A 26,682-nucleotide genomic window follows, 5' to 3' on the forward strand; every position below is an offset into this window, starting at 1 on the left:
CTGTGAAAGTCCTCAAGTGTGACTGGTGTGACCTCTACTGGTGTGACCCCTACTCAGACTGACAAGCCTAATATCAGTTGCTTTTTGGCTTTTATAACTCGATGTAAAACTTGGCCAGAAGAGAACTAATTCCTGGATGCAGGAAAAGGCTAGTTCTGAAGGCATATTTTGTTACTAGTGTTTCATGGAAGAGTAAGAAATTTCATTGGACTATGAGTTGCCTATGCTGGTTGGAATTACACATCAAGCTGGGACATGTAAAGAAACCCAAGACTAGTAATCCAAGACCAAAGGACAGAATGTATCACCGATAGAGGATGGCATTCATTGTGGAGTCAATCTACCAATGGGAGGCAGCTACACAGCCCCAGGAAGTGGCAGGGATCCTGGGGCATGCTTGTTGTGGTCTGGTGTAGATCTTGGACCACTGACATTTTCTTCTCTCTGTATGTCTTGGACATACATTCATCATATTTGGCTCTGTGGCTTCTCTCCTCATTCTGACCACTGTTGATCAACTTTGTAATCCAAAACCAGTCCTTTGACTGACCAGGGCTTTATCCAATGATGTTTGGATCACAAAGAGAAAGAGTGGAGCCTACCAAACTCCTGTCGTATGGAATTAAGGGACACAGAGTCTGATTCATGTACTGATGGGTGCTGGGACTGAGAAATGATGATGCAACCTAGAGATTTTCAGGTCACATACAAGATGAACAAAACAGGAGTTGTTGGTCAGGGGACAGAGATGAGGAAGAAGATGGAGATGCAGAAAGAAGTACAGGTGAGAAACTAGGCTGATTCTGATATAGACAGCAGATTTGGTTCCCATTCCTTTGGGGCTTGGCTCTTTAGGTTGGTCCTTGGTTTCATGACATTCTGCTATGTCCTTTGAAGAAATTAATTATTTGAACAAGTTTCTGTGGGTTTCTTGCAAGGAAAATTATTGATCAGAGAGACATAATAATTATTTTAAATAAAAAATTGATTTATTCATTTAATAATTCAAGAGTGTTTCTTAGGAGTTAACCAAATGCCAGGAACTGGGCTAACCTTTGGGGATTTACTGCGGAGCAAAACTCCCTTGATGTTTGGCCCTCATGGACAACGTATCTTACAAGGAGAGACTGATAACAAACAAGCAAACAAAAAATCATGGTATGCATAAAAGTAGACAAATGCCACGAATGAGGAAGCATTGTGGAAATAATATGGTATTTAAAATTCAAGAAAACTGGGGGTGCCTGGGTGGCTCAGTGGGTTAAGTGTCTGCTTTCAGCTCAGGTTAGTATCTCTGGGTCCTGGGATTGAGCCCCTCACATTGGGCTCATTACTTAGTGGGGAGTCTGCTTATCTCTCTGTCCCTCCCCTGCTTATGTTCTTGTGTGCTCTCTCTCTCAAATAATAAAATCTTAAAAAATAAAAAAAGGGATAAAATTTAAGAAAACTGGACTCAGTTTACCAAGCTCTCTGGGAAAGAGATCTTCCTGGAAACATATTTCATGCCAAGAGAAGTCTAATTATTTCCCCAAAGGTAACCTAGACCTTTGGGCCTCACACATCTTTGACATGTGAATTTGAACAGGGAGACATTCTAGCAGATGAAATCAAGACCTACAGCCTGGTTTTGGTCTCATAGTAGTGTTTTCCAAAGCTTTGGAAAAACATTAGTCCTGCAGGAAATCAGCTAGCCCCTTGCCACTTGCTTTGGCTTCACAGAATTTACTGACACTGTTCCCTTTTTTTTCAGGCACGTATCACCTTGTACCCTTTTAAACTTTTTGGGTGAAAGGAAAAAAAAGTTGTTTTATCTACTCCTTTTCTTTCATCAGGAAGCACTTACTGAAAATATACTCTGTTTAGAACATGGCATTGGACAAGATACATATATAAAGGAAAAATGAAAGAATATTTTGGTGAAGGTAATATACAGTATATAAAAACCCCTCAAGCTTGGAAGTGCACTAAAATAGACTAACAGGATGTACAGTGTGTCTCTGAGCATTGAAATGTAGATTAGCAGATTGATCAGAGTTACATGGGTTACAAAATGTACTAGCTGCCACAAATATATTCTGCCATAAAAACCAATTCAAGAGGAAACAGGAATGAAATATCAATTGCTCATAAGGCTCAATTTTAATCAGAATCACTGCTTTTATTCTTGATATATTGCCTACTCTATTTTCAGTTTGGCCCTAGAAATGTGGGCATTATTCATTTATGTGACAGATTCAGCCCAGGAAATGGAAACATCAAGAGAGATCAAAACAGAGCTTGCACAGGAGGCTGGCATTTTGAAAATAAAATGTTTATTGCAGCAGACTCAATGCATTTTTTCAGCTCTTCACCTGCATGACTAATTTAAATATGTTAAGATTAGAGGCCACTGAACTCTTGCTTTACTTTCTCTTTGCCTTCCTAAACTGTAAGCATGCCTGAGGTTGGCAAGCCTCTTCTGCCGCCTCCGGCCAGTATCCCTGGTGGGCTAGGGGCAGAGGGCACATTAACTAGACAGCCCACTCGGCCGGTCGTTCAATCCTTACTGTCCCTCCACTCTAAGAGGAACTCTGGTTGATACCGCATAGGAAACAGTGTGCAAGACTTCCCCGGAAGTTAATAATTAAGTGGCAGAGGAGAAACAGGGAGACAAGGGGCCCCTTGTATCTTGTCCATTTTGCAGGCAGATTGATCTTAAAACTCTCAGAGCTCGCCACTTCTCACGGGATAAAGACTAAAGTATGGACTACAGGTGATGGTATAGTTGGAGCAGTAAGGAATCTCAGGGTATGTAGGGTGAACAACAAACATTAATTCCAACATACGTGGTTTTCTCCTAAAACTAAGAGAGTTTTCATGTGAAGGAGAACTTACTTAAATAAAAATATATCTACATATCTGTATACATATATACACACATGGATATAGGTACCTATATGGTTCTTTTTATGACATCATTAACAGCTCAGGAAGTTACCCACGTTGATCTATTCCCAAGATTTTCCTGCAGAATATGTGTAGTCTGAATACCATGAGATACAATAGAGTATCTCTAATACTCCAACAGAGCTTTAAAAAAAAAAAAAAAAAAAAAAAGCTCTGGATTTGATATTCCATATTTCTGAATAAAAGTCTAGCTAAGTACGTTACAGTTGTGAACTGTGACCGTTTCACCCCTCTGAGCCTCCAATTCTTCATTTGTAAAATGAGGAGTACAGTATCTCTTGCACAAAGTTTATAAGAATCAAAAAGCACTTTGTCAGTGACACATACCTGTGTTACAGCATTACTTATATGCTTTGAAAAAAAAAATACTGAAAGATCCTATCCTGGATCTTGCATAAGTGTGCAAACAGCACACTTATGCATGAAATACAGTTTTTTTTTTCTTTAGGATCTCTTGTACTACCCCGAATTTCTTCAATGAACTGTATTATAATTTAAAGAAAAATTCCTTTGTGAGTGCTAAAACATTACAAATTGCTGCATGACTCAACTGCATATTTTTTGTTATTGCTCATATTCTCCAGTTGCTTGATTTGAATTTTATGACCCTCCCTCCACCGCACCAAACCCGGCTTGCAAACTCCTTAGGGGAAGGATCCTCTGATTCTACTTATTTACTTTTTACTTCTCCCAGAATACCAACAGCAGGTGCACAATGAATGCTCCCTGAAATGAATAGGTATTATATCAAAATCTCTTTGTAAAACCACTTGTGAGGAGCAGCTGCAGGGGCGGCCAGCAGCACGGGGTTAGGCGTCTTGGCCATCACGCCTATTCTGGGGCAGGTGGGTGACCCAAGTCTTTCCCGGCAGGACCACGGCAGCCCTGGTTACTGTCTTCATCTCCTGCCAGCTCAGCTGTTCAGTGTACTTGTCAAGAAAGAGCAGCTGAATGCTTGGAAAATGTAAGAGTTTCTTTAAGGAGTTTCCTTTGGTCTGATTTGACCTAGATTACTCTATTATTTATCTGTGAACAATTGGGCCATTTATTACTTATTCCTTAATAAGAAACTGATAAACCATGTCAGTTTCCTATTACCGCTATAATAAACTACTGCAAAATTCATGGTGCAAAACAACACAAATGTATTATCTTACAGTTTTTGAGGTCAGATCTAAAATGGATTGGCAGGGCTGGGTTCCTTCTGGAGGCTCAAAGGAATCATCCATTTCTTCATCTTTCTAGCTTCTAGGGGCTGCCCCATTCCACAGCTTATGGCTCTGGATCGCTCCAACCTCTGCCTCTGTGTCCCATCTCCCTAACTCTGACACTCATACCTCCTTTTTCACTTATAAGGACCTACATAATGACAATGATCCCACTTGGATAATTCAGAGTAATTTCCCCCTTCAAAGATTCCTACCTTATTCCCTCAGGCAAAATCCCTTTTGCCACATAAGGTAACCTATTCACAGGTTCTAGAAATTAGAATAAAGACCTCTTGGGGAGACATTATTCTGTCTACCACCATGACCTATTCATCACCCACACCCCTATGAATGCATATTCATTCCCAGAAATAAAACAAAACCTGGGAAAAGATACCACGAAGATAAAGCACCTGTCTTACTTTGTTCACCTTCTACCTTTGTTCAAAATCGCACAGATCTGTAACCTGGTTTATACACCTGCAATGGCCTGAAATTTGTATTTAGAGAAGATTGCTGGGACATCATCTTCCCTATCAGAGGCATATAACCAGGTGATGGTTCACTCACCTCTTTCTGTTTCTTGCCCCGGAGAGCCACACTGCTGCTGCTATTACTCTCCCGGAGGGAGTCCACGGTATCTCCATAGAGTAGCTTGATGGCTCTGACCAGCCGAGCGCAGGAGCGGCTGTGGTGCAGGTAACAGTGAGGGTGGCAGTAGTCGACGTGGGTGCAGATGAAGCTCTGCTGATTGCACAGCAAGATCATGACCTGGAACACACATGTTCCTGAGACTCAACCAAGCCATCAGCGTTGAAACCACAGTGAGTCACTGAGTCCCTCAGGAAAGCGAAGGGTTACAACTCTTTATGTACTTGGCCTCTTGGCTCTCTCCATTCACACTTGACAGAAAGAGATTTTTGAAACAAGAAAGGTTAAGTGACCTCGAAAATTTAAACCAATTACAGTGGAGCGTTATGATTTCCCAACAGTTTCAAATGAAGATTCTAAACTTAAACCACCTTATTTTTGCAGCTTGTGTGTTGTGGAAGGAGTCAGGTAGAAGAGCAGCGACTGGTGAGAAATTCTCTGCCAAAGGATTTGGCTAGCCTTTGACAGTCCTGGGATATCTTTAACTCCAGCCAACCCATGTGGAATTGAAAACACTTCTGCATCTTCTACCTTGGCCTATAACCTTCAGCTTGAGCCTGAACCTGACTACAGAGCTTCATTTCCCCTTTCTACAAATTAATTTTTCTCCAGATTTTCAGCCAGTCTAGCTCTTGGAGCTCGATATGGCTCAAATCCTCCCATCACCTAGATTTCCCAAGTGGGATTCAAGAACTCAGTTGTTTTAGAGTATATGGTTAAGATAAGGAATGAAGACCTTTGAGTTTGTAACTTCTGAAGTTGCCCTCCGAAAAAGGCAATAGTATTCTAGTGTCCACAAGGCTAATTAAATATCCATAGAGTAATCTTCTGAATGCATCCATCCTTCATGAAACCAGTACCTACCCCAACAGCTAAACTGTGAGAGACTGTGTGCCATACTGGATGGAGAACATAAAGTAATTCTACGTGGACAAGGCCAATCAAACCTATTACGCAGGGCTGCCACATATTTCCTCAAGAATAAGAGGACCTACTTACTCTGAGACAAAGAAAAATAACAATAATAATCAACTCTATACTCTGTCAAACTCAGATAACAATATATCACACTCTTCAAAGTTACAAAAAAATAGGTGTGGTCTGAGCAGAACATCGAGATCTCTCTTGCTCTTCCTGTATATACTGATGTAAGGGAGGATACATATAAGAACTGTAAGGTTTCCCTTGTTTTTCTCATATCTGGCTGAAAAAGAGAAATACTGAGAAAACTTAGCAACAATAACCAAAACCAAATAAACACACAAATGACCATATGATCAGACTTTAGTTTACAAAGATTCTGATTTGGTACAGTATCTGGGGTGGAGGTAACCTAGAAATCTGTAATTTTAAAAATTATGCACAGGGATGTCTTTTAGGTAGATTTCTAAGATGCTCCCCAATGATCCCACCTTCTGGTATTAATGCCTTTGTGAAACCACCTCTTGTTGAGTATGGGCTGCCCTAGTGACTTACTTCTAACCAACAGAATGCAGCAAAGGTGAGGAGATGTTACTTCTGTGATTAGACTGCATAAGATGCTGACTTCTTTCTTGTTACCAGACTCTCTTTTATTGGGTTTGCCATGTTGGAAAGGTTCACAGAGCAAAGAAATAAGGATGGGTCAGGCCAATAACCAGCTAGAAATTGAGGCCCTCAGTCTAACGGTTCTTGAATAACTAAGATTCTACCAACAATCACACAAGCTTGAAAGCAAATTCTTTCCCAGTCAAGCTTTCAGATAAGACCCCAGTCCTGGCTAGTACTTTGGTGTCTTGTGAGAGATCCTGAAGCAGAGGGCCTAGATAAACTGTTCCAGGATTCCTGAGCCATAGAAACTATGAGTTAACAAATGTGTTTAACATACACACAACTATATTAATATATGTATTTGAATATATTTATTTGAATGTATAATTGCATTTAACCCAGGCGATCGGGACCTGAAAGACAAGATGTGGAAAGGGGGTTGACTGATGTAAGCACAGTGTGGGTACATGCCACATTTCTCTTTCAGGCATAAGCAGTCAAGGGGGCAGGCAAAGCTTTAGGCGATTTCATGAGAACTGGAAGATCAAAGTTGGAGTTCAGAATTGCCAATGGGAAGAATTGAGTGGACAGTAGAGAAGGGAAGTTTGGAGAAATGAGACTTGGCACTTGCCTTCTAGGCATTTGTTGATTGAGTAACTAAGCAGCCAAGCAGAAACCAGCTGACAAGCAGAATGGAGATTTTGGCAGTTTCACTGTGATGAGGAAGTAAAATTGGAGTTTCTGACCCATCAAACCTGGGGGCACACCCAAACTCTCACTGGGAACCTTGGAATGCTTCAACTGGGAGGTGTGTGTTGGGAGGGTGGGAGGTGGCTGTTGAGGGGTGGATAGCAATACATCTAGTCAAGTCAACTTCGTCCTTATAGGACTGCGGTGATCTTTACTGTCTGCCAAAGTATAGGGTGAATCCTCTCTGGAGGGAGATAGCATCATTGGGGACCTCTATAATCCCTAGTCAAGTCAACTTCGTCCTTATAGGACTGTGGTGATCTTTACTGTCTGCCAAAGTATAGGGTGAATCCTCTCTGGAGGGAAATAGCATCATTGGGAACCTCTATAATCCCATGTTTTGTTTTGTTAATTAATAGTCTTTATTTTAGAGCATTTTTAGGTTTATAGCAAAATTGAGCAGACTGTACAGAGAGCTCCCAAACACCCCTTGCCTCCACACATGCACAGCAGCCTTCATTATCAACATCTTCCATCAGAGTGGTACGTTTATTATAATCCATGAATCTACATAGACATGTCACTATCATCCAAAGGGCTTAGTTTACATTAGAGTTAGCTCTTGGTGCTGTACATTCTATGAGTCTTGACAAATGTATAATGGCATGTATCCATCATTTTGCTTCTACAATTTTTCACCCACCATACCTGGTAGTCAATGAAATCACTAGGCATATTAAAGAACAAACTAAGAGAATATAATAGATTCATATATTGGAGTTAGCAGTTATGGATTTTTAAATATGTATGATCAAAATGAAAATTAAAGAATATTATAACTGAATGGTAGTGAACATAGGATGTATCAAATGCATGATACAACTAAATTTCCTAAGGAACATCTATAGTTTTATATATAATATAAATCTTGATGTAGTATCTAAATCAAGAAACTAGGGAAAGAATATATGTTAAACTCAAAGAAAGTAGAAGGAATTAATAAAGGTAATAGGAGAAATTAACAAAACAGAAATCAAATATTCCCTGAATGACAAACCAAAAGCTGATTTTCTGGTTAATAAAACTGAGGTACTTCTGCCAAGACTGATTTAAAAAAAGAAAGAAAGAAAAGCTATAACCCATGAATACTGGGAATAATAAAGGTACATCATGTAGATCTTACAGAATTTAAAAGGATTTTAAGAGAACATTATAAACACCTTTTTGCTAAAAAATATAAATATTTGTATTAAATTAACAAATTCCTAGAGGAAAAAAATAGATTGCTCGAACTGCTCCCAGAAGAAATAGAAAATCTGAATGGTCTAAATCATATTACATACGTTGAATTTATAATAAAAATCATCCTACAAAGAAACATTTAGATGAAGATTTCTACTTAAAGAAACAACATTGGCTTACACAAATACTTCAAGGAAAACTAAAAAGCATTATTGAAGGAAATCTAAAATGTAGGACATAAATTAATAGAGGGACAGACCACTTTATACATTAGAAGATTCAATATAATAAAGATCTCAATTCCTCAATATTAAATGATGCTTATATTCAATATAAGGCTGATTTAAAAGCTTTTTAATAGAAATTGGTAGGTGAGGGCATCTGGGTGACTCAGTCAGTTAAGCATTTAACTGGATGTTGGCTCAGATCATTATCTCAGGGTCATGAGATCAAGCCCTACACTTGGCTCCTTGCTAAGTATGGAGCCTGCTTAAGATTCTCTTTCTCTCTCTCCCTCTGCTCCCCACCTCCTGCTCACTTGTGTTCTCTCTCTAAAAAAAAAAAAAAAAAAAAGAAAGAAAGAAAAGAAAAGAAAGAAAGAAAGAAAGAAAATTACCAGGTGACTTTAAATGGAAGTGAATACGGCCAAGAATAGACCAAGCCACCTTGAGGAAGAACAAAGTTGGAGAATTTACCCTTATATGAACCAAAAAAATCACAACACAACACAGTTTATAACATAAGATATCAATTATATGCATTTCAAAAACAGACAAAACTAATCTATGATGTTAGAAGTTAGGATGGTGGTTACTGTTAGAAGAAGGTAGTGACTATTAGAGGGCATGTGTAGGGCTTCTAAGGTATGATAATGTTCTTGAACTGCTGGTGGTTACACAGACCATCACTTTGTGAGAAATTTTTGAGCTGTATACATAGGTTTTCTATGCTTTTCAAGATGTAGGTTGAACTTCACGAAAGAGTTTACTTTAAAAACAGCCTCAGAGACTCTCAAAATTAGGTTCTGGGGGTCAGCCAGTTGTGAAGACACAGCACTGTAAACTCTGAGGAGGGTCATCTACCAGCCAGCCCTTACCTAACCCTACCAGGAAGTCAGGTGAAAATGAGAGGAGATGGTAAAGAACATACCTAAGATGGGTAACAGTGCAGGCTGTACTCTGCTAGGTGTGAATCTGATGTTATGCTTCCTTAACTTTCTCATTCTTTCCTCATGCCCAGCCCAAACCTTCAACTCTAATCCATGCCCAAAGTTTCCCTGAAATCCCCTCCTGCCTATGACCTCTGAAGAACCCTTTGAGGTGTAGCCTTTGTTGTCTTAAGATCTCCATGTTCTGGTTTACAATCAGATCTATACAGACACAAGGCTGACGCCATGACCTTGCTCTTAGCATTTGTGGTAACCTGTAGAAAATTGATGGTGATGCTTCTTCTGTGGTACCTAGGCTGTCTTGGTCACCAATCTGACCTGATCCCTCAGGGTTTTCCCTGATTTACATTGACCTACAAGCCATCCATAACAAAGAGACTTTGGTTTTAGTTAAACTTAAACTGGGGGGAGGAGTCAAGATGGCAGAGAAGTAGCAGGCTGAGACTACTTCAGCTAGCAGGAGATCAGCTAGATAGCTTATCTAAAAATTGCGAACACCTGCAAATCCATCAGCAGAACGAAGAGAAGAAGAACAGCAATTCTGGAAACAGAAAAACAACCACTTTCTGAAAGGTAGGACTGGTGGAGAAGTGAATCCAAAGCGACGGGAAGATAGACCCCGGGGGAAGGGGCTGGCTCCCGGCAAGCGGCGGAGCAACGGAGCACAAAATCAGGACTTTTAAAAGTCTGTTCTGCTGAGGGACATCGCTCCAGAGGCTAAACCAGGGCGAAGCCCATGCGGGGTCAGCGTGGCCTCAGTTCCCGCAGGGTCACAGAAGGATCGGGGGTGTCTGAGTGTCACAGAGCTTGCGAGTATTGGAACGGGAAAACCAGCTACAGAGACAGAGCCGATGGTAAGCTCACAGCTCGGTGTTACCTTGAACCAGCCACAGGCTCGGTGAGCTTGGAGCGCGGCTGGAGGTCAGGCAGACGGGAGTAACTGGGCGCTGTTCTCTGAGTGTGCACTGAGGAGTGGGGCCCCAGGGTCTCAGCTCCTCCGGGCTGGAGACTGGGAGGCCGCCATTTGTATTCCCGTCCTCCGGAACTCTACGGAAAGCGCTCAGGGAACAAAAGCTCCTGAAAGCAAACCGGAGCAGATTACTCACCTTGGCCCCTGGTAAGGGAGGTGCAATTCCGCCTGGGGCAAAGACACTTGAGAATCACTACAACAGGCCCCTCCCCCAGAAGATCAACAAGAAATCCAGCCAAGACTAAGTTCACCTACCAAGGAGTGCGGCTTCAATACCAAGGAGAGCAGCAGAATTCCAGAGGAGTAGAAAGCAAAGCACAGAACTCATGGCTTTCTGCCTGTGATTTTTTTTAGTCTTGCAGTTAATTTAATTTTTTTCTTTTTCATTTTTTTTTTCTCGCCTTCTGGTAAAAATTTTTTTTTAACTTTTACCCTTTTCTTTTTTAACATTTTTAAACTATTATATCTAATATATATATTTTTTCTTTTTATATTTTTCTTTATTCGTTTTCTTTTTCTTTAATCTTTTCTTTTCCTTTTTTTGTTTTCTTTTTTTTTTCTTTCTTCCTTTTTGAACCTCTTTTTATCCCCTTTCTCCCCCCTCACGATTTGGGATCTGTTCTAATTTGGTTAAAGCATATTTTCTTGGGGTTGTTGCCCCCCTTTTAGTATTTTACTTGCTCTTATCTGGACAAAATGACAAGACGGAAAAATTCACCACAAAAAAAAGAAAAAGAGGCAGTACCGAAGGCTAGGTACCGAATCAATACAGACATTGGTAATATGTCAGATCTAGAGTTCAGAATGACAACTCTCAAGGTTCTAGCCAGGCTCGAAAAAGGCATGGAAGATATTAGAGAAACCCTCTCGGGAGATATAAAAGCCCTTTCTGGAGAAATAAAAGAACTAAAATCTAACCAAGTTGAAATCAAAAAAGCTATTAATGAGTTGCAATAAAAAATGGAGGCTCTCACTGCTAGGATAAATGAGGCAGGAGAAAGAATTAGTGATATAGAAGACCAAATGACAGAGAATAAAGAAGCTGAGCAAAAGAGGGACAAACAGCTACTGGACCACGAGGGAAGAATTCGAGAGATAAGTGACACCATAAGATGAAACAACATTAGAATAATTGGGATCCCAGAAGAAGAAAAAAGAGAGAGGGGAGCAGAAGGTATACTGGAGAGAATTATTGGGGAGAATTTCCCCAATATGGCAAAGGGAACGAGCATCAAAATTCAGGAGGTTCAGAGAATGCCCCTCAAACTCAATAAGAATAGGCCCACACCCCGTCACCCAATAGTAAAATATACAAGTCTCAGTGACAAAGAGAAAATCCTGAAAGCAGCCCGGGAAAAGAAGTGTGTAACATACAATGGTAAAAATATTAGATTGGCAGCTGACTTATCCACAGAGACCTGGCAGGTCAGAAAGAGCTGGCATGATATTTTCAGAGCACTAAACGAGGAAAACATGCAGCCAAGAATACTTTATCCAGCTAGGCTATCATTGAAAATAGAAGGAGAGATTAAAAGCTTCCAGGACAAACAAAAACTGAAAAAATTTGCAAACACCAAAGCAGCTCTACAGGAAATATTGAAGGGGTCCTCTAAGCAAAGAGAGAGCCTACAAGTGGTAGTTCAGAAAGGAACAGAGACCATATACAGTAACAGTCACCTTACAGGCAATACAATGGCCCTAAATTCATATCTCTCAATAGTTACCCTGAATGTTAATGGGCTAAATGCCCCTGTCAAAAGACACAGGGTATCAGAATGGATAAAAAAAAAAACAAAACCCATCTATATGTTGCCTACAAGAAACTCATTTTAAGCCCGAAGACACCTCCAGATTTAAAGTGAGGGGGTGGGAAAGAATTTACCATGCTAATGGACATCAGAAGAAAGCAGGAGTGGCAATCCTTATATCAGATCAATTAGATTTTAAGACAAAGACTATAATAAGAGATGAGGAAGGACACTATATCATACTCAAAGGGTCTGTCCAACAAGAAGATCTAACAATTTTAAATATCTATGCCCCCAATGTGGGAGAAGCCAACTATATAAACCAATTAATAACAAAATAAAAGAAACACATCAACAATAATACAATAATAGTAGGGGACTTTAACATTCCCCTCACTGAAATGGACAGATCATCCAAGCAAAAGTTCATCAAGGAAATAAAGGCCTTAAACGACACACTGGACCAGATGGACATCACAGATATATTCAGAACATTTCATCCCAAAGCAACAGAATACACATTCTTCTCTGTGCACATGGAACATTCTCCAGAATAGATTACATCCTTGGTCCTAAATCAGGATTTAACCGGTATCAAAAGATTGGGATCATTCCCTGCATATTTTCAGACCACAATGCTCTAAAGCTAGAACTCAACCACAAAAGGAAGTTTGGAAAGAACCCAAATACATGGAGACTAAACAGCATCCTTCTAAAGAATGAATGGGTCAACCAGGAAATTAAAGAAGAATTGAAAAAAATCATGGAAACAAATGATAATGAAAATACAACGGTTCAAAATCTGTGGGACACAACAAAGGCAGTCATGAGAGGAAAATACTCTCAATAGATGCTGAAAAAGCATTTGACAAAGTACAGCATCCCTTCCTGATCAAAACTCTTCAAAGTGTAGGGATAGAGGGCACATACCTCAATATCATCAAAGCCATCTAGTTAATCTTAAACTGAATACAATCCAACAGAATACCAATCCTGTGAGAATTCAGAGGTTCAGCTGAAGTAGAGGCCTATGGCTTTTCTTTCTCTCTTTCTCTTTCTTTCTTTCTTTCTTTCTTTCTTTCTTTCTTTCTTTCTTTCTTTCTTTCTTTCTTTTTTAAGATTATTTATTTATTTATTTGACAGAGAGAGAGATATCACAAGTAGTCAGAGAGTCAGGCAGAGAGGGAGGGGGAGGCAGGCTCCCACTGAGTAGAGAGCGCGATGTGGGATTTGATCCCAGGACCCCAATATCATGACCTGAGCCAAAGGCAGAGGCCCAGCCCACTGAGCCACCCAGGCGCCCTGCCTACAGTTTTTATTAGGGGCTAAATTGGATTGATGGTTTTTGTATACTCTTTTGTCCTCACTCCAGTGATTTTCTCAGTGCCAAAAGAAATTGATCTCAGGTCTTTCTGAGATTCCTACTTACATGAAGCCATGACATGCTCCTGTGGTAATTTTCTTCTGTGCCAGCAGTACTCATTCCCTCTGGCTCGATGCTGGGCTCACTTGCACTCCAAGGACTCCCTTCTTTAAAAGAAAAATGCCAAGAAAGGTTATATTGTTTGGTCTCCCTGGAGTGTATGTTGGTATGGTAGAGTTGCCCATGCTTTTGAATCCTAGGGCAGACTACCATGGCCCAGTGTGTTAACAGGGCATAGCACTGACTTTAGTGGAGGAATGTTAATAGGAGCTGTTCCCTTTACCACCAGATGAACAGGCAATTGCAAAGACATTTATGATCTCTGTTATGGTGGCTTCCATTTTGAGACATGGGAGCCAAGAAGAAACAGAGTCAAGTCCTTGAATTGCTGAGATGAGCAAGTTATCGATTACGTGTGCCCAAATCCACTTCAGACTGCCCAGACCTTGCAGGTGTAGTTAAGTAGGGACACCAAGCAACTTGCAGTGGCCATAACCATACTGCTGTCTCTTCTGCTGTTGTGACTAAGGCTAGTGTCATGCTCTCAACAACCCCCTAAGTTCGCCATCAGAGCTAGATTAAAAAAAAAAAAAAAAAAAAAGGATGCTTTCTCAGAAAAAGAAAAAAAAAAAACAACTAAGGGAATTTATAAGCAACTGTGGTCAATTGTGGACAATCCTCGACAATCCTTTTGTCTAAACTCTTCTCTGTGGAAAAGTCTGGAGACATCTTTCTCAGGAATTCACTACATTATCTACCATACAAGAAAGCTTTGCCCTCAAATCTAAAAGTTTTCCTGGTCATGTCTGTGACAAAACCATGCCTCTGGGCTGCCTATTTTGATTCATCTGGTCAAGCTGAACTAACCAATTCAAATAATTAATTGAAATATTTTCCCCCAAAACTAACTGTTGACATTCTTACAACTTCAGACCTGCAACAAAAGAAGTCACGTTTTTTTTTTTCTATTCTCTCCCAAAATAACCTGAACCTTACCTAATGCATAAATTAGATATTTTCAAAGGTGAGGGTGGATAGGTGTAGAAATACTTCCCATTTTAGACTCTCTTTAATTAGATATACTTAGCTTCTATTTCAGTAGACTTGATTGATAATTTATCTGCATTTACTGACTGACTTCTGAAACAATTTGCCAAGAAGGGAGACTTTTCTATTTTGCTCCTCACACAGGCACAGAAGGGCAAAGAAAATGTACTTTAACTTCTCCCTGGTAGCTAAATTCTAGGCAGCTGGTGAGTCCTGTCGGCATACTTTCATACTCTTTTTCTTGTTAGTAACATGACCATCAGACTCATCAGGCTAACACTTAGAGATTCAAGAGTCTCTTTGGATCCTACAGGGATAGCCTTCACCTCCAATGCTTTGATAGTATACAGAGTTCATCCTCAGGTACTTAACATACTTTATCATCAACCCTTAATTCATCTTTAGAGCATCTTTTCAGGGTAGTCGAGGAAGAAATAGAATTATTCCCACTGAATAGTTGGAGAAAACAACCCTTGAGACATTAACTGACTTCCCGAAGGTCACTGTCAGGTCTCACCATCCATCTTTCCTCTCTGAGACTTTTGTTCATTTTACTGTGAAAGAGATTTTAGAACACAGAGGACCTTTAGCTAGCTGCCCTCACAGGAATTTCTACATTTTGCTCTCAAGGCCCTCATCACAAGAATGGATGCACAAACATCTGGATTTCAAAAAACTGTCTTGCTGTTTCATTGTTTTCTTTCCCTAATGTAAACTCTCTCTCCTCACTCCTCAAACTGTGGCCCTTGAAACAGCAGCTTTAGCTTCACCAGAAAACTTCTCAGAGGCTCCCACCCCAGACCTTGCCCAATTAGAATGTGCATCTTGACAAAATTGCAGATGACCTGTGCGTGAGTGTGTGTTAAGGTTTAAGCTCTAACATCTAGCATCCTTTAAGCCCTGCTCTAAAGGATGGTACGGTTTGCAGACTGAATGTGTGGTCTAGCCTGTGTCTCTGTTCTTCAGCTCCTGATGTGTAAGAAAATGGGCTTCAGCCCTTTCGAGACTCGGGCCCTGTCTTCCTACCCCCCACGTCCCTGTGCACCCCACTCCTCTGTGTTACCTAGGTCAGTGACAGTGTCCCTGCTCTGGGACAGCTGCAGCTCCTCAGCCTCGGACTCTGAGTCCTGCCGTGGTAACTTGCTGCTCTTTAAGCTGCCGACCCGGCGAATGCTGGACAAGGAACCCCCCTTCTTCACCTGGAAACTGCGGGTTCCTTTAATCTGGAGCAGGCGGGAACCTCCTATCCTGATCTTCCTGCTGGGAACTGTATCGAAAGAATAAAATAGGGCTTTTTCCCCCTTAGGTTTCCCCAGCCAGTGTTAGATCCAAGCTCTCCCCAACTTGTCCCTGAACAGCCTCCTCTCTGCTGGCCGGGATGAGCAGCATGTCTGGACAAGGAGCCTCTCCCCAGCCCCCCACCGGGCAGCTTTGTTAGGCAGGCAGTATGCTGGGTCCACCAGGAAGGGCTGGTACAGCTTCTTTCTTGGACACATAGCTCATCAGTGCTGGGAACAACCTGCTCTCTTTCCGGCCCAGGGTTCACAAGCATGAGTGTGCCCTTGTAGCAGCATGATCTTGGACTGTTAGTACATTCATATGACATCATTCCTTGATTCAACAGAACCACAAACCATTTGTTTTTGTCTTTCTTTTGAAATGGGACTTGCAGAATTATGGGAATTATGCAAACCCCTTCCTGTAAACCCCTTCATTTTGGAATACCTCATTAAGGAAATAAAAACAAGAGGCGCTTCTCTCTCCAACAGTCAGCAGTGGGTTCCGCTCAGCTCCTCAGCAATGGCACTAAAGGATCTGTTTTCACTGGTGTGCTTTGGGTGAACATGAGTGTGAAACAGTTCCATTTTCAGTGCACCTAGTGATGTCAGAGCATCCTTCTTTCAGGCAAAAGGCTGGGTGGGATGTGAGTCCAAATGTTGCAACACCCTGAGCCAACCTTACAGTCTATATGTACCATGAAGAACATGCATTATTCATCTTTAGTGTTCTGGAAAAAACAGTCATCAGTGAGGAAAATAAAAGGGTAAAAGAAACATGTTTAAATTTGAAACCTACTTTTTTTTTTTTCCCAAAAGCATCTTTATTTCCCATAGTCATTTACACTCCTACATCCTCTTCCTTTGGAGACTTGGTATTGTCACACATTGATTTGGTAGGCCAGGATATAAAAAATTTTCAGAGCTTAGTCATTAAAAAAAAGGGGCCATTATTTTTTTTATAAGATACTCTTCTTACCAGAACAAGACTTCTTGTGAATTATTTAAGGTGTGGATATTAATATTTTTAAAAGTTCCAATCAGGAAGATTGCATTTTAGTCTGGGTTTCTCACTCATAGGAGAGTATTTGAGAGAGGTGGTGCAGTGCTACAAGATGATAATTAAATGTATACTTTCAATGCCATATAAAGGAGCCCAAAAGGATTCCTGTTGAGTAATGTGCAATGCTTAATCTCAGATTTACTCTTGTGATTGGGAAAGCTTAAAATCATCACCACGGAGCTGGTGAAGGCCTTGGGGAGCTCCCTGAACACATCTGGACAGAATTTTACATCTGGATAGAAATTCTTGCAGCCCGGCCAGATAAATTCCACAAAGACTATAGACTATCGTGCTCCATTTTACTTATAGCACAAAATTCAGCTGCTGCATTTTTCAATATTATTTTTAGGCTTAGATGAGGCTTTAATGACCTACCTGATATACATCTGAAATAGGATATTATCATTTTTTTAAGGACTACTAATGCAATCTCATGTCTAGATAGATTGGGAAATAGAAAAAAAGTTTGAGAGATTTCTTCTTTTTTCTTTTTTCCTTTTTTTTAAACAGATACTCTCTTGGTGAGTGCTATGAAGTGTGTAAACCTGGCGATTCACAGACCTATACACCTGGGGATAAAAATACATTATATGTTTATAAAAAATTAAAAAAAATTAAAAGAAAAGAACAGATACTCTCTTTTACTCTTTGCCTGATTTTATGATACCTTTAACCATAAAAATTTGGGAAAGTAACCCCAAATTAATGTGACTTGAATGAAATTTGATTTTGAGAACCTATTCTATTACCAAAGATAATTGGACATATCTTGCCGGGCTAAAATCAGTGTTCAGAATTATGACATTGATTATTTACAAAAGACACAGCAGTTAGAAATCAGATTTGATTTTGCACCTAAAAACCTGAAAACCAGCATTAAGTGTCAGCTTTTACCTCCATGACAACATGAAATACAAAAAATGAATACAGTATGAACATGAAACGAATACATCTAAATTGGATAAAACATCTTTTTCCCTTTTCTCTCACCTCATATTGTCTCCATTAGCAAGTCCTGCTAGTTCGACGCTTCGAAATTTTCTAAGATTTTGAAAGCCCCATTACTTATTCCCTAGACTCGTGTTAACTGCCTCAGAGCACTTGCTTACTCCTACTCCCACAGCTTGACTCACCTTTTCAATACATAAATCATAAATACGTGTATTACCTCACCTTTCTAGTCAAAACCCATCAACAACACTCAGACATACACAGAATTAAATTTCTAACTGTAGCTACAGATCCTATCTATTTGCTCTTTGCCTACCTATCTGACCCCATTTCCTGCTGGTCTTCCACGTCATTCTGCTGCCAGTGCGTTGGCCTCTTTGCCCTTCTTGGAATGCTCCATGCTCATTCCTGCATCAGAGTCCAGTTCTCACTGTTGTGTCTGCTTGGAAGACTCCTCCCTCAGCACTCGGCATGCCTGGTCCCTTCTAGGGACCATCTAGGTCTCTGCTCACTGCCACTTTTGGGGTCCTTCTCTGACTACATCCCTCCCATTCCAGGTCACTATCAACTCTCTGACATTCGTTTGTTCTGCTTCTTATCATTTGTCTTTATTTGAAAGCCCAGTCTTTAATAGCTATTAGCTAATAGTTCACTATCATGAACTATTAGCTAATAAAAGCTAAAATATATGTGGGAAATGTTTCTTCCTGTTCATCGATGGACTTTGGGAACCTGACCTGGCATATAGCAGGTGCTCGACAGATGATCATTGAATAATCGACACATCTTGGTGTCTGTATTTTGGAATACCTGTCTTAGTTTGTTTTTGGAACGTGGGTAAAATGATGTGGCAGACCTTGCTTGGGGATTTTAGGCAGACATTTTTAGTTTAAGGATTATTTCACATTTGTTTTCCCTGGCAGAATCTGAATTGTCCTCAGGTTGTTTATTTCAAGAATAACATTTTTAGCTTTTATAAAAACAGATGGTATAAAATTTTAAATGAAATTTTAATAATCTCATTTAGGAGAGTCCCCCTGGCTTTAGCAGCTGGTATCAATTTATCAAAGGATTAAGGAATATTGAGGAATCTTCAAGAAGATTTTGGCCAACCAATAAAGGACATTTTATGAATATGTTCTCATTTTATTTATAGTTTCACCTTTCTGTTAATTTATTAACCAACTTTCATATATTAACATAGCTGTTCTATGAGGAGAAAATATACTAAGCATTTGTGTTTTGAACATCAAAGGAAATTTACATAAGTAATAGTTATGAAATTAAAGTGTTCCTAAAAATTGATTTGATGTTTTATTTTTTTAAATGGTATAGGATTTACTCTGCTTCAAGTTTAACCATCTCTGTATTAGGAATTTTAATTTCAGCTACTTTAAGCAATAATTAGCATAATAACTTTGAATTGGCAAAAAAAATCCCCTTGGGATATGTTTAAAAATGTGATTTTTTTCATATACAGTTAACGTTATCTGAAAAAGTAATAGTTGTAAAAATATTGACTTGACAATTCTTCATGCTCAGAAATTGTTAAGACTTGGCTAATAAGCTCTTGTTTCACTATGAATTCAATACAATAGAATGATTATTTGCATTTTAAAAATATTATGACAACAATCTGACCTTAAAATATTAAAAAATTTTTCCAGTGTACATCCATTCCTTAGAAGATCTTAAAGATTTTATATTTTCTCTATCTAGGGCTATTCCTTCCTGGAATCATTCATTCTTTCAGTTATCCAGCATTAATTGAGTCCTTTTCTATAGGATACCAGAAAATACATAAATGCATTAAATTGTCTTTGACTATTAACAAGTGTACTTAAGTTCTTATAATCAAAATTTATTAGAAAAACATTGAAGGGCAGTGGGATTTAAGAACTAGTCATATCAGATAGAGAAGTTTACACTTTAAGGAGTCCTTGAAAGCAACTTAAAACTTGGTAATCTTTAACTTATATTTCGAATTTTCCACATGGGTTCTAGTCTACAGGCTCATGATATAAACAAATAGAGACAGAGCCGACAATTCTTTATTTTATACCAATTTTTAGGAGGTACTGTGAACCAGGTACTATGTTTATACTTGGCTTACATTATCTCAATGAAAGCTTCCAATATCACAATACTGTAGATGTCATTAACCTAATTTGAAAGAGGAGAAAACTGTGGCTTAGAAGGTAAGTAACTTGGACAAGGTCATACAACTGGTTGTTATAGCTTACCATTGTAAGATGTAGTTTTTTCACATTTATAACACATTGGAAATTGAGATTTGTCTTAAAATTGATGCCATCTTAGGGTTACTAGTGCCAGAGAGCAGTTGTGACACATTTGTTATTGTTTCTGTCCATGTGAACATCTAAAGCATCAGCAACAAAATGTACAGAATGATGCCAGTGTCTTAGCTCCAAGGAGCCAAGTGGAAATTGGGTGAGGGAGTGTACGAGGTGGTAAGTCAGATGTGTTTGGCAATGTTCTCAAAGCAGTGAGTGAGTATGAGGGTAGGCTAGCTTCATACAAGTATTTCCATCTTTATTTTACAGATTCATTTAAGAAATGACGTAGTACAGACAGTCTAACAGCACAAAGGGCGTTATTCTAGAGGAAAACATGGACACTGACAATGCTGAGTTGAAAAGTGATTAATAAATTCGAACCTGGAATTGAAGATCATTTAGAAAAACTTTCACCAGTTTATTCTATTTATATGTTCCCTTCTTTTGGCTGCACAAAAATGATATGTATGGGTAATTAAAATCTGCATCTAATTAAGTCTGAAAGTCCTCTTACAGTAAGAATGAAACACAGACTAAATGATTAAAAGGTATTGCATATGGGCTGAGTGGGAAGTATTTTTTCTTTCTTATTGGCATGTGAAATAGTGGTTCATCTGACAAGTAACCAATGGCATCAGTGGGATATGGAGAGTTGGTGAGCTGGAATTAGACCCAGAAACTTTTCAGACTGTTGTGTCCAGCTCATAACTAACAAGGTTTCCTACCTCATTAAGCGGAAACAGTACTGTATGTAGCCAACAGTTTTGGACTTCTTTAGGTATATAAATCTATAGTGTGGATCCCAAGCCAAATATCCTATCGGAGACACTGAAACATGAAAAGAATTCTTGCTTTTCCATACCTTTCTTCTCCTCGGCCCCTGCATCTGATTTGAGGGTGTGGCTACTACTGTGGAGGGAATCTTTGGAGTCTTCATTTTCATCCAGGACCCCAGCAAAGCTGATCTTCCTCTCATATCTGTGCCGGTCCAACTCAGGATCCAAACGAAGTCTACAGCTCTCCAAGTCCTGCAATGTTAGTGAGGAAGGTGTACATGAACGTGGGCATCTCCTTAACACTGCGTAGGTCTTGTGGAAAACCTCCTTCCATTTTGAATTGCACCCAGCTGAATTTGCACAGAGCTGAACTCCTCTTTCTATAATGCCAATTTCACATTGTGGCCATGAAAGATGCTTCTTGAATTTAAAAAAAAAATCTTCCCTAACTCATTGATTTTCCCTTTTCCTCATGTTTTATCTTTGAAAAGCATGCACCTTGTTTAAAATCTATAATTAGCTTCCTCAGGGTGCCTGGGTGGCTCGGTGGGTTAAACCTCTGCCTTTGGCTCAGGTCATGTTCTTAGGGTCCTGGGATTGAGCCCCGAATTGGACTCTCTGCTCAGCGGGGAGCCTGCTTCTCCCTCCCTCTCTGCCTGCCTCTCTGCCTACTTGGGATCTCTCTCTGTCAAATAAATAAATTAAATAAAATAAAAATAAGGTTTAGAATTAGCTTCCTCACCTTTTAACACTTCATTCACAGTTTAAACTGCATTTTTGGCATTTATCTGTTTATTAAATGATCATACACTGAGTCTTACTGAGAGACAGAACAGAAGCTTAAAAATCAGACTTGGAGGCAGAATAATGTCCCTCCAGCCCCCAAGATGTCCATGCCCTCACCCTAGGAATGGGTAAATATGTTACTTTCACATTGCAATAGGGACTGTGTGCAAGTGGATTTAGCTTAAGGATCTTGAGATGGGAATTCTGCTGGATTAGTCAAGTGGGCCCAGCCTAATCATACGGATTCTTAAAGCAGAAAGCTTTTCCAAACTGTGATCAAAGGAAGATATAAATATGGAAGAAGAATGAGAGAGATATCAAATTACTGGCTTTGAAGATGGAAAAAGGGACCATGAGCCAAGGAATGTGGGTTGCCCAAGAAGATGGAAAAAAAGGCAAGGAAACAGAGTCTTCTCTAGTGTCCCAGAAAGGAGTACAGCTTTCTTGATACCTTGACTCTAGCTCACTGAAACTCTTGTCAGACTTCTGATTTTTAGAACTGTAAGATAGCATGTTTTTGCTGTTTTAAGCAGCTAAACTTCTGCATAAATAGAAAATGAGTAAAGAAGTGATATTGGAGTCTTGTTGTGAGTATTTAAAGGTAGCTCAGTAAACAAGTAGAAATGGGCAGCTCAGACTTAAGAAGTTTCATATGCGTATGGTGACTAACATAGCACAATTAAAAAAAAAATAAGTTTCATATGTGAAGTCCAGAGGCTCAAAATATGACCAGGCATTGGAGGAAGTGCTTCCTCCCTTCTAGAAGTACAAGAGGAGTCCCATGACTATCTGCTTATAAACAATGTGAACCCATACCCTAATGGAAGCCTTGGAGAGGGGACATGTTTGGTTGGAGTTTGGTCAATGAGGCCCCAAATTGAAAACTGACCTAATTCTGTGAATGCAGATTTATTCAATCAGAAGATCATATCTGTAAATCTGTAAAAAAAATTTTAGAGGACTTGATAAAGGAAAAATATATAAAATGCTGATTTTATTTCTATAGAGCATTTTTCCTAAATATGATCAAAGTCCTCAGATTCATATAGATATGGAAAACAAAAACATTTTTTAAAAGTTCATTTTGTACCAAGATAGAAATTTTATGTTTTTAATTGTTATTAATAAATGAAACTTTAAAAAAAAGATTTATTTCTTGGACAGAGAGAGAGAGAGAAAGAACACAAGCAGGAGGGTTAGATGGAGAGGGAGAAAGAATCCCAAGCAGACTCTGTGCTAAGTGCAGACCCTGATGTAGGGCTCAATCTCACAACCCTAAGATCATGACTTAAACCCAAACCAGGAATCCGACACTTAACCAATGGTGCCACCCAGGTGCCCCTAACAAATGAAACTTTATAAACTTTACACAGTGTTTCTTCTTTTCCTTTTAATTAAGAAGAGACATTATACTTTGGTACCAGAAAATTAGATCACATCTTGAAAATAAATGGAATGCATTTACCATTGTCAAAAAATATTCTAGGAATACAATTGTTCCCCTGAAATTAATTCCTTTTAGAAAAAAGTAGAAAACCTAAAATACTTTGTATTTTGTTAACCAAACTTAATTATATAAATTTCTTACTTGGGATAAAAAATAATGTAACAACTATGATTCTCAAAAGTCACTATCTCTTCTAATGTCTTCTTTTATCCATTAGCCAAAATCCCATCTCTCTTTCAAAGCTATATTCAAATGTGCCTTCTTATAGAAAGATTCTTCAGTTTTTTCCAGCAGCTTCTTTGGTCAACCATGGCCCTTCTGCCTCCTTCTCAGGGCCACTCTTACATTTCACACCAGGAGGTAATTTTTTAGGTGTTGGTTCTCCTGTTTCAATATATTTATCTCTGTATTCCCCCCTCTTCTCTTAACTATGATACCACTTTTTTTTTTTTAAAGGATCTTATTTATTTATTTGAGAGAGAGACAGTGAGAGAGAACATGAGCGAGGAGAAGGTCAGAGGGAGAAGCAAACTTCCCGTGGAGCTGGGAGCCCAATGTGGGACTTGATCTCGGGACTCCGGGATCATGACCTGAGCCGAAGGCAGTCGTCCAACCCACTGAGCCACCCGGCATCCCACTACCTTTTGTTCATAGTCTTCCTCCCAATAAATATGCATCAGTTAGTCTTGGTATATGTAAATCGTGTGCTTCTAATTTTTTAACTTTAGGAATATTTGGAATGCAGCAATATATTTTTTTATAAGCTGATTTGTTTAAGTCCATCAGCATATTTGGTATAGTCACAGCACAGTCTTTCACCCAAGGATCCAATATGTTGCTTTCTCTAATGAATGAATGTAGATGACAGACTTCCTCAAGGTTTATTATTGTAGACTCATCTATCCATTGGATCGGAATTATTTGTTTTAATTCAAGTTGTTTAGCCACTGGTTATTGATTTTACTAATTCAATTGGTAAACATTTGAATAGACCAGCAATTTTATGAACAAAATTATCTCTGTTATTTCTTTATTGTTCTCAAGTTTGGAAGTTAATATTTTAAAAAAGATTTGATTATTATGTTATTTTAGATTATAAATCCTGTAAAATGCTTTTTCCTTTTAAAAATATATTATTAGTATGGTTTATGAAAACATTGAATAAATATATTACCAGAAGTTCTTAAAAAAAAAAAAGCACATTATTTAAGTGACATCTAGGGGTCTGGGAAAAAAATTTTGTGTTGGTAAAATTATTTTTTTATCAACTTTTAAAATCTTTCAATATCATTTTGCCTTTTCTTTTACCTCTGTCCCCCAACCAATCCAGTGAGTGGCCTCCAGAGATTTCCTGACCCTATCCAAGAAACAACTATGGTTAAACTAATTAACTTTTGTTTAAATTATTGTACTTTTGGTTCTTTTGCTTTCTTTTCTACATTTTGGTTGTAACTAGGACATTTTTCAAACAGAAATTTCACCCTTTTCGAAAGAGTGTTACGGCAATTTCTGCCAGAAAGACTTTTTCTCTTGATAGAAAGTTTACATCCCTGATTTTCTTCCAACCTCAAACCACACATTCTAGAATATCTATAGCTTCTACTGTGATTATTTTGTTACCTTATACTTTTATTATTTTGAACATTAGGATATTTATTATTTTTACTGTTATTAAAAATGTAACTGAACTAAAAAAATTGTTTTCAAGATCTGTAACTACCCTTGCAGGAAGCATTTTGTTAAAACTTTATAATAGTTCATTTTGATGGTATTTATGCTTAAATTGTTAGACTCACTGTTTAGTACAATTTCTTAAAGAACAACTGCTGAATTTACAGGTTCTGTGTTGGTAAAACAGTTTCATTAAACTCACTGTTTATAGTAGGTTTGAATATAACTCGAGGTGTGTGTGTATGGGTTGTTATTTTTTTCTCCATCAACTAAAGTTAGATTAAACATGAGAAAAAGCTTCCTATTTACTTTATAAAGGTCACATCACAATATAATGTGTACCTACCCTGGACAATAAAAATCCCAATGTAATGAATGAAGGATCTCTAAGGCCTTGTTAAAGGTGATGCAGCCGTGAACACTTCCCTCGCCTTGACTGAATGACTGAAGGCTCTGTTTTAGCCTAATTTCTTGCCATTTTCCACTAGTCTGCTATTGGTTCTACAGTACTTTTTAAAAGTTTTGATAGATTTTTAAATGAAATTTACTGTAATAATAAGGGACATTAAACTCTAGCTTTATAGAATTGAAACAGAGAACAAAAATAACTGAATCAAACTTTAAGACTCTTATTTTTTTAAATCCCGATGGATCAGAATGGTGATCAAATAAAAATTTGAAATATGAAAAGGAGATAAGTGCTTTTATGAAGGTTTCAGTATAATTAGAATGTACAAAATAGCACTAATAGAGATATTATTAAAGATCAGATATTTCATTCCACTTGATTTTAAACACATGTGGTGGCCTTGCACTGATTTTATAGAGTAGTTTCAATATAATAGTAAAGGAAACATTCAGAAAATTAAAAGCCCAGGTTAATAGGAAAATGGAATAAGAACAATAGGAGAAACTTCCCTTTCTCACAGCAAATAATGTAGTTTCACAGTCCAAATTCCTGTATGTTTCTCCTGAAAACATACATTTTACCCACAAGCGTTTCCAACTTGAAAATACCCATTTTATGTTTTAGAGTATGAGGGAACAAGTCTTCCAAATATTGGAAAACCAGAGGTAGAGGCAGTGCTCGGGGATAATAGCACCGATTCTTTTGTCTCTCCCCAGGGATTGGGGTATGGCTTTGTTCATGCCTAGTGTGGTTAGAAAAGCAGGAGAGCTGGTGAACTATAACATTGGTGAAAATAGAAGTGCATAGATGGTGTAACACTTTTTCTGGTAGAGTAGTCTAAGTCTTGCGTAAGGGGAAAATAAAAAAGAATTTGTCTGGTTTCTCAGCTCTGGCTGGATGTTGTCTGTAATGCAAGAACCACTGGAAAGTTGGTGCCTCTTAGAGAACTAAGGGCCAAGGAAAATCAACTCTGAGGTGTGCCCATCCCACACACTCTGTGAAGATACCTGGCCTCTACAGAGTGTTGGTGTACTCTGCTAAACAAATCAGGCCTTGATGGGTGCAGAAGTATGGGTGTGTACATGCGTGCGTGTGTGTACGTAGTCTTCTGCCTATTTGTACCTGTACGAAGTATGGCAGGAATAAAAATATATGTTCAGAGCTGTTTACATGTTAAATACTTAAGTCTTTCTGCCCATAACTTAAATGAGAAAATTTACTGGAAGCACCTTTCTGTATGGATTTATGAGCTGTTAAATTTTTATGGCAAAAAAATCCTGTCAGTAATTTCTAAAAAATGCTGGCCGTAAAACTCCGCATAGTTTGCAGAGTAAAGGAACCTAAAGGCATATGAGAGAAGATTCACAAGGAAGTAAGCATTG

General features: G+C 38.8%; 1 protein-coding gene across 16 annotated transcripts in view; it reads right to left on the reverse strand.

Moving 5' to 3' along the window:
• The window catches only part of UNC80 (unc-80 homolog, NALCN channel complex subunit), a 228,264-nt gene that overhangs the window by 90,007 nt on the left and 111,575 nt on the right, over positions 1 to 26,682 (reverse strand). For 12 of the 16 annotated variants that reach the window (XM_082691601.1, XM_082691598.1, XM_082691597.1 and 9 more), the window contains exons 26-29: positions 21,074 to 21,239; positions 15,687 to 15,890; positions 13,583 to 13,683; positions 4,725 to 4,925 (exon numbers count right to left, since the gene is read on the reverse strand). In XM_082691601.1, the coding sequence (XP_082547727.1) occupies positions 4,725 to 4,925; positions 13,583 to 13,683; positions 15,687 to 15,890; positions 21,074 to 21,239 (672 nt within the window). The remainder of the gene's footprint in view (positions 1 to 4,724; positions 4,926 to 13,582; positions 13,684 to 15,686; positions 15,891 to 21,073; positions 21,240 to 26,682) is intronic. The other 4 variants (XM_082691594.1, XM_082691593.1, XM_082691592.1 and 1 more) reach the window with 1 other exon arrangement.

This window comes from Mustela nivalis (assembly GCF_964662115.1).
Source record: "Mustela nivalis genome assembly, chromosome: 11".
NCBI lineage: Eukaryota > Metazoa > Chordata > Mammalia > Carnivora > Mustelidae > Mustela > Mustela nivalis.